General features: G+C 41.5%; 1 protein-coding gene across 7 annotated transcripts in view; it reads left to right on the top strand.

The window, feature by feature from the left end:
* The window catches only part of FAT3 (FAT atypical cadherin 3), a 399,748-nt gene that overhangs the window by 339,707 nt on the left and 42,754 nt on the right, over positions 1-17,287 (top strand). For 6 of the 7 annotated variants that reach the window (XM_058019289.1, XM_058019288.1, XM_058019290.1 and 3 more), the window contains exons 15-20: positions 5,077-5,466; positions 7,723-7,937; positions 8,704-8,841; positions 11,483-11,626; positions 12,173-12,370; positions 15,001-15,799. In XM_058019289.1, the coding sequence (XP_057875272.1) occupies positions 5,077-5,466; positions 7,723-7,937; positions 8,704-8,841; positions 11,483-11,626; positions 12,173-12,370; positions 15,001-15,799 (1,884 nt within the window). The remainder of the gene's footprint in view (positions 1-5,076; positions 5,467-7,722; positions 7,938-8,703; positions 8,842-11,482; positions 11,627-12,172; positions 12,371-15,000; positions 15,800-17,287) is intronic. The other variant, XM_058019293.1, reaches the window with a different exon arrangement.

Here is a 17,287-nt window from a genome sequence, read left to right as displayed (position 1 = left end):
AGTATTTCCCTTCAGTAAGGGGCTGATTATCTTCAGGTCTGCCCTGCTCTCACCCCATGGTACCCTGACTCCATTGGAGCAGTGGTGTGAACACAGGCCTTTGGGGTTAGGGCTATTTTTTTCCCCCAGAGAAAGGAAAAATAGTGGAAGTCTAACTTGGTAGCAGTGTTATGGACTGAACTCAGCCAGGTTTTCTGCTTAAGCTGTAAAAATCACTTGAAATATTTTCCCTATGGGGCTATATATTCTTCTACAGTTCAACAAGGTACTTCAGGCAAGGTTTCTCTTTCATCTCAAAATGATGGAGTACAGTACTATAAAATCTGGTTTAGAATTCATCTTTTGTCTTGTTTGCTGTTAACGAAGTTGAGGACTTTTATTTTCTAGTAATTGGCCTTGTGGGTTAACATTTGGGTAGTTGGGAAGGGTCATAGGTACACACCAGTGTTAATCATCACATCATAAAAGAGGCAAGAGGAAGCACAATAATCAGACAGTTTGCTTTGTATGTCTGCAAACCACTGCTAAACTGAAAAATATTTTTTTTCAGCTTGCTTTCTGGTCTACATCTTGTTTATTTTTAATACTTGACATTACATTTCATTGTTTTTTCAAAATGAAAATGAGTAGATGACAAAAGTTAATGTCATTTTTCAGACATAAACTAAAATGAGTGGTCTAGCTGTATTTGGGGAAATGCATTAAATAATGAGTTCAGGGTGACAGATGAAAACTGAAAGGAGAAACACTATGTGTGGCTTTTAATATGTGTAACTTTTACTTTTTGCGTGATGCCTAAAGGTATTGCCCACTGCAGAAACTTACTGTCATATGGGGATTGTGCCTGTTGGGTTAATGCTCAGCCTTTTAATTGGTGTCAATCTGGATCAAAATGTGTTGTAACTCCACCATTTTCAGTTGAGTTGTGCCTCAAATCCTGTGTTCAGTTCTGGGCCCCTCACTGCGAGAAGGACATTGAGGGGCTGGAGAGTGTCCAGAGAGGGGCAACGGAGCTGGGGAAGGGTCTGGAGCACAAGTGCTGTGAGGAGCGGCTGAGGGAGCTGGGGGTATTTAGTTTGGAGTAAGGGAGGCTCACAGGGACCTTCTCTCTCTTTACAGCCACTTAACAAAAGGTTGTAGTGAGTTGAGGGTGGGACTCTTTTCCCAAGTAACAGGCCGTAGGACAATAGGAAATGGCAGCAAGTTAAGCCACGGGAGGTTTAGACTGGGGAAAAGGAAAAATTTCTTCTCTGAAAGCATTTTCAAGCACTGGAACAGGCTGCCCAATGAAGCAGTTGAGTTACAACCTTGGGCAGTATTTAAAAGATGTGTAGATGTGACAATGATCTCAAAGGTCATTTCCAGCCTGAATGATTCTGTGATTCTGTGCTTTATACAAGGAGGATATTGATAGTGCTGAATTGTGAAGCAAAGTTATTATATATTCCTGATGCTATTTAGAGTAGTAATGACATAGGAGTTGTCATGATGTGACATTCAGTGTGTGCCCCTTTGTTTTAGTACAGAAGAAACCGAGAATAAAAGCCTGTTTGAAGAGTGGTGTTTGAGGTACTAGGCGGGTGTGTGTTTTACAAGCTCTTCACACCTGAGATTTGGCAAAGGGCAATATTCTATCGTATGCTAATACAAGTCTAAATAGAAAAGGTGTTACCTTATTCCTTTATTTAAAAAGAAATGTACTGCAATTTTCTTAATGTAATAATGATTCCTGCAAAGGCTTTCCTTGTTCAAATAGCTCATGTTCATGATTGGCACCTTAGAAATCTGAGAAGTTTGAGTGAGTGAGTTGACACAAAACAGTTTGCAAACATTAACCCCCCAAGAGCTGTAGGCAAGCAGTGTGGGAGGATTGCTCTCTTTACCGCTGCAGGAGCCATGGCATTGAAGCAGCTGTTTCCTTTCCACAGAAAGCATCTCCTTTATAGCAGAATCTACCATCACCTCTGTGGCAGGGATGACATTGACATGCGCTGGTGGACACCTCTCTCAGAATAGGGTAGCCCCCGGACTAAAGCATTTTGAATTTCAATAGAAATAGCTTCCTACTTCACCTTTGCCTCATGCCCATTTCTCTGCCAGCCTTGGGTCAGAAAGCTCGGTAGAGACAGCTATTGATGTAACAAACACTTTCTTTCGAGTGCTGTTTCTGCCACAGTTTTTCAATGATATTACTCTTAAGAAGCAAGTATTAAATTCCGCCCCTCAAAACACACTATGAGAGGGTCAGCACACAGCTAAGATCTCCCTCTGTATGTCTCTTTTTTTTCTTCTTTTGGCATTTGGGCCAAAAGCCACCAGGGGTTGGTATCTGTATACCCACTCAGGTCTTCTGACCTAATCTTCTGTCTCTTCTTGCATAAAATGGCACTTTCTTTTTTTCTTTCATGTCCCATGGGAAAAATAAGATTGTTCTGTTCATCATACCAGACTGGTACAAGATAACCTATGTCTGTGGAACTTCTGTAGTCCTCTCTGATTTTCCAGGATGGAAAAATAAAAGCACTTAACATCAAGAGTTTACTGTCTCTATTTCTGCCTAAAAATCCTATGTATTAGAGTGAACAACCAGAACACCATAATCTATATCTGATCTGTCTCCATTGTAGGAACACCAGTAATGGCTTACAAAAAACACTATTAATATTTTGTTAATTCATGGACATCACTTTTAGGAGGTAGAATACAAGAAGAGGGGCTGGATTATATGTCAGATTGCCTTTACTGGAGTTATTACCTCCTGTACATAAAATTGCCCTCTGTGGTGTCGCATGCACCAGATTCTCTCTCCCCACTCCCCATTGCAAGGTACACTTGCTGAAGTTTCCTGGTGTTTCAAGGCACAAGGCATCCATTGGCCATTTCCTTTCTGGCTGTTTGTGCTCTCAAGGACTGGGGTATATGAATCTTCTGTCGTGTGCCCAGGTGTGCTGTAGTGAGTATCAGAAAGGGAGTTTGTGCCAGAGAAAGCTGCAAACCAGACTAAGGCAGTCCTGCAGTTACAGAGGAGTTGAAGGTGTGTGTTAGGGCCCCTGCCTCAGAGGGGTGTTTGGTACTGTGTACAAACTGGCAGGCACCAAGAGTGGCTGGTGCAGAATACTAAATAGTTTTACACTTAAAACTCATGTGTAGGTTGGGTGCTCAGTGGTATGCTCTGAATCAAGGGGAAAAATATCCCATTTTCCAGCATCCCTGAGGATCAGCTGTTATTACTAACTCATTAATTGTTATAGTCATGTCTGTCCTTTTTTTTGTAAGTAGAAGTTCATGGAGGATGTGTAGCTGAAGGAGATTCTCCCCAGCTGGAAACACAGATACCTCCAACCATTCAGACTCTGAAAATCTTCCACTTTCTAGAGGGTTTTACTACTTTTTAGTGTTTGTCAGTTTGGTTGACTGTCAGCTGGCACAGTATTTTGTTATATGTATCAAGAAACTAAGGAAAGGGGTGAGTGTGCTCTCCAGCAGCTGTAGAGTATTCAAAGCCTTCGTGTTTTAACATGAAGGAATTTCCTGTGAATTTGTGGGCTCAGTTCCTCCCCTATAGGACAGGAGTCAGTTCCTTGATTGCCTTGCTGTTTTGCTGAAAGTGGGACATGTTATTTTTCATATTTGTGATGTCAGGGTGAATAGAGAGGCTTTGCTGTGATTAAAAAACCAAACCAAAACAACACAAAAACCCTAGCAACCTAGTTCACTGCAATTTTGCCATTTAATTTGTTCCATATTTTAAAGGCATTTCAACCTTTTAAATATGCTCTGGTGTCTCAAGCACTGCATAAAAACTTTATTCTCTGAAGAGCCAAATAATAATTCCTAATGCCCTTCAAGTAGGGCCTGGGACTTTGTAGTTGCTCTAGCTTTTATGTGCGTGTGATTGAACAAAGAGTCTCCCGGCTCCCCCTTGTGTGGATGCTCAACTCCTGCTACATCAAGCAGAAAACAACTGTGATTTGTGCTGCTTTTGATCAGACATTTCTACAATGCTTTGCTGCTGGAAAGCAGAATAATACTGTCACAAATTTTAAATTAACAAAATATGCCTAGAAGGGATTGGTAGCTCTTGTTCATCTGATTAATGTCAGGCTTGTAAAGCCTGTTCTCCCACAAAAACAGCAGCAAATGCTCAAGTGAGAGATGTTAAAAACAGAGATTCTCCATTTTAGTGGATCTTTGTGTTTTAGTTATCATCTCTTACTGAAGCACCCAGGACGAAATCACAAAATCAACTAGCATCAAGGGATTTGAATTAGCTTATATCTGTGTTCACTTTTAATTAGATTTGAAATGGCTATCCCACTCTAGTGCAGAAACCAAGTCAGTACCATCCCCTCAGGCCTTATTACTGACAACAACCTTAGCATAGATCTGCATATTCAGCAGTTGGGTGCATAGGTGCTTTGTATTGGGAAATACGGGCAGGATTTTAAAAACACAGGATACCTTTTTTACAACTCAATTTTTGCTCTTAGGCTGGGGAGCACAGGGACTTTCCTTTTTAAAATATTCATATTCTGGCATGAGTTTTTTGATGCAGCTTTTGTTTAACAAGTATCATCTTATGATAATATTTTTCTGTTCAACAGTGGAATCAAGGCAGCACTGGTAGCAAGTACATTCTGTGCCACCTGATGTATTTCTACGGGTTTATTTTCCCCTTACGTACATTTCTATTCTTCAAGATGTACTCTGAGACATTTCCAATTTCAGCATTCTGCTTCTCTCATCTAATTCAATTATAAACTCTTCTGGGCAAGGACGATATCTGGGTTCTGCTTTCAGGTTTCAATATCCAACAGTTTTGCACAGTAATCTTTAAAAAAAAAGTATCATGATGAGGGAAGGAACTTAACTTATCCACAGGGATTTGTCATGTGAGAAGATCATGGCCTGACCTCCCAACTTTCAGCAATACTTTACCCACAGGCACTCCTACCTCTACCCCCACTGGAAATGCTCACTGTGATAGCAGATTTTGCTTAGGGTTTCTGTTAGATGGGGAGAGATTTTTCCTCTCTTTATTTCTCATTTTCATTTTCCCATTTGCTTCTCTTTCAGGTGTGAACAGAAAAGTCACCTATTCCCTGTCAGACTCTGCAGATGGTTACTTCTCAGTTGACCGGTCATCAGGAATCATTATTTTGGAGCATCCACTTGATAGGGAGCTTCAGTCCTCCTATAACATCACTGTAAAGGCCTCAGATCAAAGCATTGTGCTGACCTTATCTTCTTTTGCCACCGTTACCATCACAGTGCTGGACATTAATGACAACCCTCCCGTGTTCGAAAGAAGAGATTATCTTGTGACAGTACCTGAAGACACCTCACCTGGCACAGAGGTCCTTTCTGTTTTTGCTACAAGCCAAGACATTGGTACAAATGCTGAGATTGCCTATCTCATCAGATCAGGAAATGAGAAAGGGAAGTTCAGGATTAACTCAAAAACAGGTTTGTAAAGTGGCTCTTACTTGCAGTGCTGAATTAAAGCATCAGAAAAACATGAATGCTTTGGGGAGGACTCTTAGACCAAAAGACTTCCAAGGCCAGAGACTCACAGCTTGTCATTGTGTAATTAACTACACAGTTAAAAAGCAATTTTAGGTTGGAGAGTGATGTCAGCTGCGGTCACACATGGCTGCCCCAGCTCAAGTGGAGAATACTTTTCTCCATTAGTAAGACTGTCGAAACCAATATAGATGTGACAACCTATTAGCCAACTGTGTAAAACACTTCTGAACACTTGCAGTGTTCACTTGCTTACCAGCTGAGTACAGCCTCAACTGTCTGCCCCTTAGAAAGCATCAGCCAGTGCTACCAGGACCTGTTGTGACCAATTCAGTCCTAATACATGATTGCCATTTATGTAGCTATATGCAGCTTCCCTGACTTAGGTTGTTCTGATTTGTCTTTTTGACTTCAGCCATGGCTTGAGTTGAGGTCTTTTTGGTTATACATCACAAATTTTAGAAGTCCACCACTGCTTCTCTATGAGAAATACCAAACAGAGGTATCACATTTGGTGTAAATGGCTCCTTTTCTCCAAATTTCCTTAGCGAGATATATTCTTCATCCTCACTGAGTTTTTATTTCATCAACTGTAAGCTGTTTCTTCTGTGCTTCCAGTAGTGGATCCCCTTCTTCTCATAGCATTCAGGATGACCAGTACAAATCTGACACCTGAGTCTGAGAGCAAAGCAGTCTTGATTATAAAAGCTGAAGAGAACACTTCTTTGAGTGCAACTATAATAGCCAGTAACATGAAAAATCTCAAAATTATGCATTGTGTCATTTCTATAATAGTGTACAAAAATGGCTCTCCACTCTGCAGAGGCTGCTGCCTCTCATGTGAGGGACTTAACTGTGTGTTGTCTGTCATCTTCATCATGTTGATTAGAGCTAGAAAAATTTAAACGTAAATATGCCTAGGCAGCGATACTTAACTTCACATTTGACAATGAAACCAAGGAAATAAATCAATAAAAACCCATAATGAAGCTTAATCACACAGAAAAAAAACCCCACCAAAACTAAAACTATATATTATTCATTAATGTGTGACAGCTCCATTATTATCCATTTAGAGGCAGGAGCTGAGTTTGTAGACAGCAGAGTGGTGATGTAGCATGCCTGATCAGAGCTTGAAAAATAATGTCCTTCACACCATTTATCAGTGGGACCTAACTCTCTGCTAGCCCCTTGGAAGCTTCTCTTTGGGGCTCCTGCTTTCAGCAAGTCATGATGAAAGGTGGAATTCATTTGGAGAGAGCCCAGACAAGATTAAGAGGAATAATCTGAGGTCTGTAAAATGTGACTTAACAGGAAAGACTGAAGAAATTAAGGCTGTTTAAGCTAGGAAAGAGAAGACATGCTGTTAGTTTTCATGCGTATAGAAATTACCTGTGAAGAAAGGGAAATAAACTGTAGTCCTAGTCTACAGTGAATGGGTTTAAATTACATTTGGATTACTTTGGTAAAATTATAGGAAGAAATTTCTAGCTATAATGTATATTAAGGCCTGAAATACATTTCCTAAGAAGGTTAGGAAGCTGATATTGTTGGAGGTTTGTAAGAACACTAGAAATCAGATCATTTCTGTCCTAGAGGGAATCTGGGTGCATGCAGTGAATCAAGTTACAGAGAGTCTTAATTTTGGTTGTGTGGTGAAGTAACATAAATATTATAAACCTAGTTGAGTGGGGAAGTCTCTGTTTAATCACTTAAATGATAGACAACTGATTTCTCAGAGGTATTCATATCCTATTCATTTGTATTTAATTCATGAGAAGTTAATTGTGTGGGAGTGAATTTCTGTTGACTTGTCAGGGCTTATTTCCAGAGTCGGCATGCAATTCTCCCAAAGGCTCTGTGAATGAGATGGTAAATGGGTGAATATGGCCCCCACTTCTTCATCTATGATCCTCACATAATGAAAGCTATTTTCATGAGGAACCATTCATTGCCTCATACCTCGTAAAGGTCCTTTCTGCAGAGGCAACCCAAGTGCAATTGGCATCATTCTTTAATCAAACGACAGCTAGAAACCTGAATAAACATTTTTATTGGATTGGGCAGTCTTACAGTTAGTGTTGTATGTGTGCCATGGTGATAAATAGCATGCTGTACTGTTTACTACAGTCAAATCCCTTGCTCTGTGGCATCATTTACTTTTTGCCGGCTGTTGACATTCCCTCCTTTGCTTCAAAGGAGTGATTTCCATTGTCGAAGCTTTGGATTTTGAATCGTGCAAGGACTTCTACTTAGTAGTGGAGGCGAAGGACGGGGGAACGCCGGCGCTGAGCGCGGTGACGACGGTGAACGTGAACGTGACGGACGTCAACGACAACGCGCCCACCTTCAGCCAGGCCGTCTACAGCGCCGTCATCAGCGAGGACGCGGCCGTCGGCGACTCCGTGCTCATGGTGAGCGGGGCCAGGGTGCCATTTTGGTGTGATGAAGCCCCCTGCCCCTGAAAAACTGCTGCACTGCCTAATAATGATAATTACTACGTCTTGAGGCCCCCCAAACCGTTTTATAGACAGTACTCTGTGTCTGCTACTGCTCCCCAAGCTGCTGGCAGCTTCTCCCCAAAAGAAAGTAGCGGTAGTACTGAGCCTTTCTTTTTAACCCTGTTATGCTGTCAGAGAGCAATAGCATATTTTAGGCGTTGCATTTTGTTACATTACATGAATCAGCTAGAAAGAAACAGATTTTAATAGAAAGGCAGAATTCTGCTTTTCAGTGAAATAAAATCATAGAGTCATAGGGTTGGATGAGATCTTAAAGATCATCTAGTTCCAACCCCTATGCTGTGCACAGGGACACCTTCCACTGCACCAGGCTGCTCAGAGCTCCAAGTACATAGTATTTGTGTAGTCTGGCATGCAGTGTGCCATCCCCAAACCTCACAATATTCTCATCTTGCAACTTGTAGATCCAGAGAGAGAGTGTTGTATGGAATATTAAGATTAAAATATTCTGTATGTTTTCAGACTAGCATTTTGAAAAGGCCCAAGTGAAGCCTGCTAACAAAAACCTATTGGATTGATGCTTTAGAGGTGTACAGTTCAGGTATAACTAGTCTGATGGAACGTGAAGTTTACTTTTTGGTGTGTTGAGCAATTAACGTATCATACAGATCACTTGATATTTGTTTTTCTAATTTTTTTATTCTTTTCTCAAAAAAAGTTGATAGCAGAAGATCTGGACAGCCCTCCCAATGGTCAGATTCATTTTTCCATAGTGAATGGGGATCAAGACAATGAATTTTCAGTTGATCCTGTTTTGGGACTCGTGAAGGTTAAAAAGAAATTGGATAGAGAAAGGGTAAGACATGTGGGACTTCTTAACTTGCAATGACTTACAGATGTGCATCAATCTCCACTCTGCCGCTAGCTTGTGTGGAAGGAGTTTTTTTTTATACTCTGCAGCAATCAGCCTGAGTTGCTCCAATGGGTCTTTCTGATGTTTCCCCATTCTTTCCATGCCAGCCCTGTCCGCAGCGTTTCTACACGCGCACTGCTCTGCTGCCACTCCCACCGTGCACCCACACATCAGCTGCATCAGGGGAGAGCAGCAGCCCTGGATTTGCCCCGTGGTGCCAGCAGGAGCTGCTGCTGTGTTAATGAGCTGCCTCCTCTCCCCTGTGCGTGCAAGCGCACACGTGCAGCCGTGTGTGCAACAGAGTGGTTACAAAATGCTCCAGATTGTGGCACCGAGCGCCGAGCCGAGACCTCAGCCATTAATTAGCGCTCTGCAAAACATGCCACCAGGGAGGGGATGTTGTGAAGTGGCCAGGCTGTACCAAAAGTGAAAGAGTGCTTCATTAAATAGGTTCTGCTGCTTTATTTGCTCACTCCATTATTCATTCAGGATTATTTATCACCATTTTGCCATAGCTAGCAATTAGCAGCTTTTGGGAAAAGAAACAAACAAATGCAGTTGCCTGTGCTGCTAGCAGAGCAGAAGAGTGCTGCATGGCTTCAGAAACCTTGCAGCACATAAGGAAATCTGTGCCTCCTGCCTCTCAGCAATGCACCCACAAAACTGGGGAAGCAGATTGCTACCTTCAGAATATGGGCTCAGCTGAAGAAGCTCTTTACTGGAAGCAAATCTTGCTTCTTAAAACAGTGGCAAAAACCTCTTTCTGTATTATGACAAAAGCAGGATGAAATTGTTCGTCTTTGGTGGTAGAATGACTTTACCAATGACTGTCTAAAACGGGAGTAACAATGGCTGTGCATGTTACAAGTTGGCTGTAATAGAAGCACAGGCTGAGTTCCTTAATATGACTTTTTCTAGTTTCTGATGTGCAGCTGCATTCAGATACACACACTTACCCTCACAAGAGTGTGCATGTGTAATGCCAGCTGTGTTAGGTCTGCATTTTCCAAAGTTTCCCTCAGTTAAAATAAGCTGTTATATTGTCTTTTTCTTTGCTTCCTTGGCACATTTCCTAGACACAGGTGTTTCTGACCCCTTCAGGGAAAATTATGTATGATGCCCCATCTGCTGTAGATCCCCAAAGGTAGTGCTGACTCCCAGGATTCAGTGGTTTAAGAGAACTTATTTCCAGAGCTGTAACCACACAGAGACCATGACTTTTGCCATCTGCCTTTCTGGGATACATTGAAATGAAAGGGAACACAGTATAAAAAAAAAAAACTGGGAGAGATTCTACAAAACTCTCTGGTTTTAGCTAGCAGTGGAAATTACAGTTAAAAAACAGATTCTAATTCTCTTACTCAAGTTACTTGACTTTCCATAGCTCAGGATTGCTCTTCCCTCCTGTGTCACTTTGCCCCCACCAAATCACAGTCTATCTCTTCCATACAACCCCCCAAAAACATGTTTCCTTTTGCTTTGTCCTCCATCCCAGAAGAGCGACCTTATTTTGTGTGCTAGGTCTGAGCTCCTCCCTACCGCAAAAAAAGCTGTCATTTTTCAAATGTATTTGGATTTCCTTCCCTCACATGCCCTTCCCAAAAAAGCCCCTTTAACTTTGTCTTGTTCCCCTCTGCAGGGCCGTGCTTTTCCCCTTTCCAGCCCTGCACTGAGAGGGTGGAGCAGAGTGTTGTATCTGGCATGTTTTGCCCTTCTCTTGCTCTGCTGTGGGAGGATTCAGGGGCACACTTGTCAGCAGCTTTCCCTGCAGAGCAAGGAGCAATGTACAGTAAAAAGCAGTTGTAAGACCTAAGGAAGCCAACATAAGGATGCAGTTCAGAAAATCCAACTATCATCCATAAACTGTGCATAGACAGAGCTTTTGCAAGTTGTCACATATGCTCACACCTCACACACGGGCACATATGTGTGTAGAGGGCCTGTGGATGATGCACTGAACTGCCTGCACTGCACTGTTTTGTGTCTGTTGCAAAAAAGCAGACTCAAGCCTACTTATCTTCTGCAGAGTGGTGGATAATATTCTGTTGCTACAGAGACTGTTGTCCCTCGTACTCCCAAATGTTTTCCAGTGTGTTTAAGCCAACTGCCTGTGAACTTTTTCTTGGCTCTCCATCACCGCTTTAGAAACAGTATGTGTCAAACTGATGCTGGCTCTAATAAGCAATTTATATAATATCTTGGAAACCAACTGTAAGATAAATAGAATCAGGTCACTTATCCCAGCGGACACCTAGGAGAGATGGAAATGTAAGCTTACAGGACTAATGGCTGAGTTCAGATATTATCTGTCATTTATTTTCTGTCTGCCCCTTTGTTTCAGGAATGCTTTATCTGATGCAGTTATTTTAATACAATGAAGCTGTTATGTTTATTGGTAGCCTTTTAAAACAGAAGTAGGGGCACAATATGGTGATAAACAGGATAATGCTATACTAAGGGCAGGAAGGTAATGAGGCCAAACAGATTTCCTTAAAATATGGATGGTGGTGCATTGAATGTAAAGAACCTGGGTTAAAATTTAGGGCCATTTTCACAATGATTTAATGTTTTCACCTTTTTTCAGATATCTGGCTATTCATTAGTTGTCCAGGCAAGAGACAGTGGTACCCCTCCTTTGTCTTCATCTGTGACGGTCAATGTGGACATTTCTGATGTGAACGATAACAGCCCTGTGTTTACTCCAGCTAACTACACAGCTGTAATTCAAGTAAGTTTCTCCTGCACATCAAAAACTTCTCTGACTTTTAAAATGCACAAGCATTTGGTTTCAGTTAAGTACCTTTTGATGATCTATCTGCAAAACATGTATCAAGTGATCTTATCTAAAGGAAAATATAAACAAATCTTTCTTGAGTCTTTTGATAAGTTTCTGTTTGCTGAGGCTTCTTAACCACAGCATCTGTCATGCATTTTAACATTCATCCCTGCTGCACCAGGTACTCCAACCTCAAAATGTCTGCTCTGGGATAAGTTCACACTTCTTTATACCTTGCTCTGGGTGTGAGTCTTGACTTTTAGTCAGTCCTGATCCGACAGAGTATCAGAGAGAGCCCAGCAGGCCCTGGAGGTGTGGCGGGTTCCTTCATCTCTGCCGCTGGTCCATGGGGCGTAAGCGGTGTCAACAAAGCTCAGCTTGTGAAATGCCAGCAAAGAGCATTCAGTTGAATATTCAGGATAGAAAAATGTGCTATTTCATGCTTGCAATATGTATCATTTTAATCCTTTTCTTTATACGCTGTGTATATGTGTAAAGGAAAATAAACCAGTGGGCACAAGCATTTTGCAGCTGGTAGTGACAGACAAAGACTCTTTTCACAATGGCCCCCCTTTTACCTTCACCATCCTCACTGGAAATGAAGAGGAGGAGTTTACACTGGACCCTCATGGCGTTTTGAGGTCTGCAGTCATCTTCAAGCACATGGTCTCAACTGAGTATGTGCTCTGCGTGCAGGTAAGGCTTGATTTTTACATCTGCATTCTACACTGAAACAAAAAAAACCTCTTAGTGGTAGGTAGCCTGTACTTTCCCTGTGTGGGTTGTTTTTAATGCGCTGTATTCTGCGAGTAAATACCACACATTCCAGTTTGCAAATGCACAATGCAGAATATTTTCTTTGATGTTCTTAAACCTGGTTTCATGTAAATATAAATAGGTAGCCAGCCACCTTTCCAATTTCCTTGGCATGAAATGAATTTTCTGAGCAGCAACCGTTATGGTTTAAGATTTTCATCATTTTTTTTCTGTGGCTAAGGAAAGAAAATGAGAAAAATGCATTATATACATATAAATACACCCCAGAACAAGTGACTGCAAAATACTGCTTTAGGAAGGAAAATAATTTCTGCTTTTAAGTCATAAATTTAATCATAAATTTTTGGAAGCCTTCCAAGAATTCATGAAATCACATTTCCAAGGTCAACTTAGCTTTTAAAGAATGTCAAAATAAGACATGCAATAGAAGTCCAGCTCAAACTTAGCTTTAGAATAATCACCGAGAAGCTTTGTAACCAGGGTAATTTTGATTGCCAAAACCTGTAAATCCAAAAGTAATTTGTCCACATTTCTCAGGTCTGGCAGAGAAGATGTATTAGGGTTCAATAAATATGCAGGTCTAGGGAATGAACCTCTTCACTGAAATGAGTCATGGTCCCATAAGCTGTGTCTGAAATTCTTGCTTCCTCTACTTGCTTTGCTGGGGTTGATCTCTCTAAGCACAGCCTGTCTGTTCCTTTACAAACACATTTAATGATGTTCACAGCAGTAGCATCCTTAGAGGCAATTGTTGGTTACAATTCACAAAATACAGGCTCTGATGCTAACTAACACTTCAAATCAAAGTTTTACAAGTTTGCCATTTAATATTCTTGAAACCTATTTTTTAGCCTTGTAGGGAAATAAAAAATCATCATCTTTTCTTTTCTTTTCTTTTCTTTTCTTTTCTTTTCTTTTCTTTTCTTTTCTTTTCTTTTCTTTTCTTTTCTTTTCTTTTCTTTTCTTTTCTTTTCTTTTCTTTTCTTTTCTTTTCTTTTCTTTTCTTTTCTTTTCTTTTCATGCCTTAACAGTAAAATATCCTGCTTTCTGAGTCATTTGCTAGCCAGAGTTCTAGTTTAGCCAAAACTGGGCATGAGAGTTAAATTTGAGCAGCATCCACCAGGTTTAGAGATCCATATATTTCATATAAGTGAAATATTAGACACACCACCATGTCTGAGATACACCAACATGCTCAGAAAACCATGCTGTTGGATTGTGGAGGCATGATTTCTCCCAGTATTATTTTCTTCAGGGATTTCTGCAGTGAAAACATATTTTATAGTTTCCTGTTATGTTTAGACCATAGAAGTGTTTCTTTCCATCCATATGTGCCAGAGTGCTGCTTTCTCTTTTCCACTATCAGATTTCTCCACTATATGAGGTTTATTAAGAATTAATGTTAAAATAGAAAATGGAATGAGACCTAATCTCTTCTCTATGTACATGGGCTTTTGTCTGCACACGTATATAAAATATTTTTAAATACTCCACACAGCTCTTTTATGATTGAAGATAAATACATTTTAGAGTGTCTTAAGATTTACTAATGTGCTTGTAGTGGTGTCCGTATTACTGTTGTCATCCTCCCAGTTTTTCCTTCAGCTTGTAAATTTTCCTCCTGTGTCCAAATACAAAGATCTTTGAACATGTCCCACATCTGTGCCTAGTGACAGTTTAGTCTTCTGTTCTTCTCTGAAGCAAATAAATGTGTGGAGCAGTATATCGTAATAGGGACTGCAATAAAGCATTTTTCTTATTGTAGGAAAGGACCCTGATTCAAGTTTGCACACCTTTCTGTCAAGATGGCCTTGGGTTTTTTGTCAGACTTGCTCTTTTGCTCTCTATAAAAATAGTGCAAATGATGCTATAATACCTGCTCTGGGTCATCCAGTCATCTTTCCAACTGCAGTGCTGCTCTCATATTTTATCATTAGTAACAGCACAAGCACCTATTTCATTTTTGTAGGATGATAAATGTTATTTATGTCAAGCATGTTTTTCTTGGTTGCTTCAGGAAGAAGGACAGAATGCTGTAGAAAAATTCTGAACTCCCTCACATCCACACAAACTAAGCAGGGTGTGGAGTGCTTTGGAGCACACCAAGCAATGCAGAAGGCCGATATTTCACTGGAATTCAGTCTCTTCTCCAGCGTAGAAGTGAGCCCAAACTGTGTTTGGAGCTGAATGTACCATGTTGTTGGTATATTCTCTGTTGTAAAGATGACGAGTGATAGCTGTGGGATCCTGGGAACATTTCAGTTTGAGTAATGAGACATTCTACTGACACATTTCTCTCTGCAATCAACTTAGAGATCAGTGCTTCCCTAAAGAGTTTGTAAGTTCCACTTCTAGAAATGGCTGAGACACTTCTTTACATATGTATTTGGTAAATGCATTTGAGCGTTGTTTGAGAACTTCTTTCCAGAGTTATTGATTCTGTGAGAATATACATAGCAAGAAGTTACGGTTGCAGGCTGTGTTCCGTGTGTGGTTTTATTTCTTATTTTTTTCTTTTTTTTTTTTTTTTTTTTTCTAAATTACATTAGGCAAAGGACTCTGGGAAGCCTCAGCAGGTTTCCCATACCTATGTTCAGGTGAGGGTTATTGAAGAGAGCATTCACAAACCAACCGCCATTCCACTGGAGATTTTCATTGTCACCATGGAAGATGATTTTCCCGGGGGAGTCATTGGGAAAATTCATGCCACAGATCAGGATGTGTACGATGTCCTCACATACACCCTAAAATCAGAGCAGAAAAGTTTGTTCAAGGTCAACAGCCATGATGGGAAGATCATCGCCCTCGGAGGGCTGGACAACGGCAAGTACGTCCTGAATGTCTCCGTGAGCGACGGCCGCTTCCAGGTGCCCATCGACGTGGTGGTGCACGTGGAGCAGCTGCTGCAGGAAATGCTGCAGAACACGGTCACCATCCGCTTCGAGAACGTTTCCCCAGAAGACTTTGTGGGCCTGCACATGCACGGGTTCAGGCGCACCCTGCGCAACGCGGTGCTCTCCCAGAAGCAGGACAGCCTGCACATCATCAGCATTCAGCCGGTGGCAGGCAGCAGCCAGCTCGACATGCTGTTCGCCGTTCAGATGCACAGTGGCGGCTTCTATAAGCCTGCCTATTTGATCCAGAAGCTTACCAATGCGAGGAGACACTTGGAAAATGTGATTCGTATTTCTGCTATCTTGGAGAAGAATTGCTCCGGACTGGATTGTCAGGAACAGCACTGTGAGCAAAGTCTGTCTATTGATTCACATTCCCTGATGACTTACAGCACGGCGCGAATTAGTTTTGTGTGCCCCCGCTTTTACAGGAATGTGCGCTGCATGTGCAATGGTGAGTACTGCCCCCTCTTCCCCTCCCATCGCCGCACATTATGCGATAGGATCCTTTTTATTCCTCTGATGCAGATTAGAAGGGGCATTTCAATTCAGTCCGCTAAAGCACGACTGGCTGATGCCTTGTGGGAATTGATTTCTCAGGCTCGGGAAGAATTGTTCGTGTTTACTGATGTAAATGGAAGTTTATGAACTTTGGCCTTCTGCGACAAAGACCGCTTTCCTGGAGGCTCTGCAATCAGCCAGCTTCCAGGGGAGGGGAAGGAGTGGGAGAGGAAGGACCAGGAGAGGGAGGGATGTAGTTTCCCAATCAGTTGGTGCCACCACTGGAATAAACCTGGATTGTGACTGCAGCAGAGCAGCCTGCTCTCCAGCAATGCACCAGCAGTCTCAAAGGAAAAGCACCCCTGACCTAAGCCAGGCAGGTGGAAAGGCCTTTCTCAGTCCCATTGTTGCAGACAGCCACAGAAACCAATTAAGTATTTTATTAGTGAGCACTTTGCCTGACCTTTAATGCTGCAGTAGGGGACAGAGTGGGTTTCGGGCTGCTCCACATTTTGGCAGAGATTTCACATGGGCATATGACAGAGAGACTCACAAGCCAAGCTTCTGTATGATTCTGTGCTTGGATTTTAAAACCTCGGGCAGTTGTAATACTGGCTCTCTTTCTTTTGTTTGCCAGGCTATTTGCTCCTCATTCCACTTCATTTAAGAGCAGAGAAAAAAGCTGCTGTAAAATCAATACATCTAAGTCTCCCTCATCTTAAGCACACATGCACACACACACAGAGCAATACAAGAATTCAGCAGCCATAGCCCTCAATAACCAACCTTTGTTTCTGCAGCAGTCAGCAGGTCTTCATGTTTTACCACTGACCTCGGTGGGGATGAAAATAGGCATAAATTGCATAAAACTTAACCAGAAATCATTTTTCTTCCTGTGGCACATGGATAATAGTGGCAAAGAAGTTCAATTCTGAAAAAATAACATGATCTCTATCTGAGGTATATTCAAGAGCAGACTATCTGTCCACTCTTTAACAAAGAGTCTTATAAGTTTCAAATAGACATATCTATCATAACAATAGTCAGCATTTTGTTACACGTGAAAGGCTCTGAAGTAAAGGATTTTCACAGATTTAAAAGGGACAATGCTGCAATATCCTCCAGTCAGGTCCAGGAGCCAGTGCGGGAACACTGTCTGCCAAACTTCTTTATATTCTCTAAATTAAAACTTAGTCTCGCTTTTGTATCAAGAAATCACAAATCCTCATCTCCATGGGGATAGTGATAGTACTCACAGTCAGAAATTGGTTTTCTGGCAGCCAAAATTTTCACTGTTTATCATTTCATTTCACTACCTATTAAAATCAATAATGATGTATTATTCCCTCTGCCTCATAATCCCTTAGCTTAACTCCAAAAAAGGGACTTTGCAGTGCAGCACAGTTCTGACCCAGCAGATCTCCTGGCACAGCGAGCTTGC

The sequence above is a fragment of the Melospiza georgiana genome, chromosome 2 (assembly GCF_028018845.1).
Source record: "Melospiza georgiana isolate bMelGeo1 chromosome 2, bMelGeo1.pri, whole genome shotgun sequence".
Lineage (NCBI taxonomy): Eukaryota > Metazoa > Chordata > Aves > Passeriformes > Passerellidae > Melospiza > Melospiza georgiana.
The sequence above is the reverse complement of the archived record's forward strand: the minus strand, read 5'-3'. Positions and strand labels throughout refer to the sequence as shown.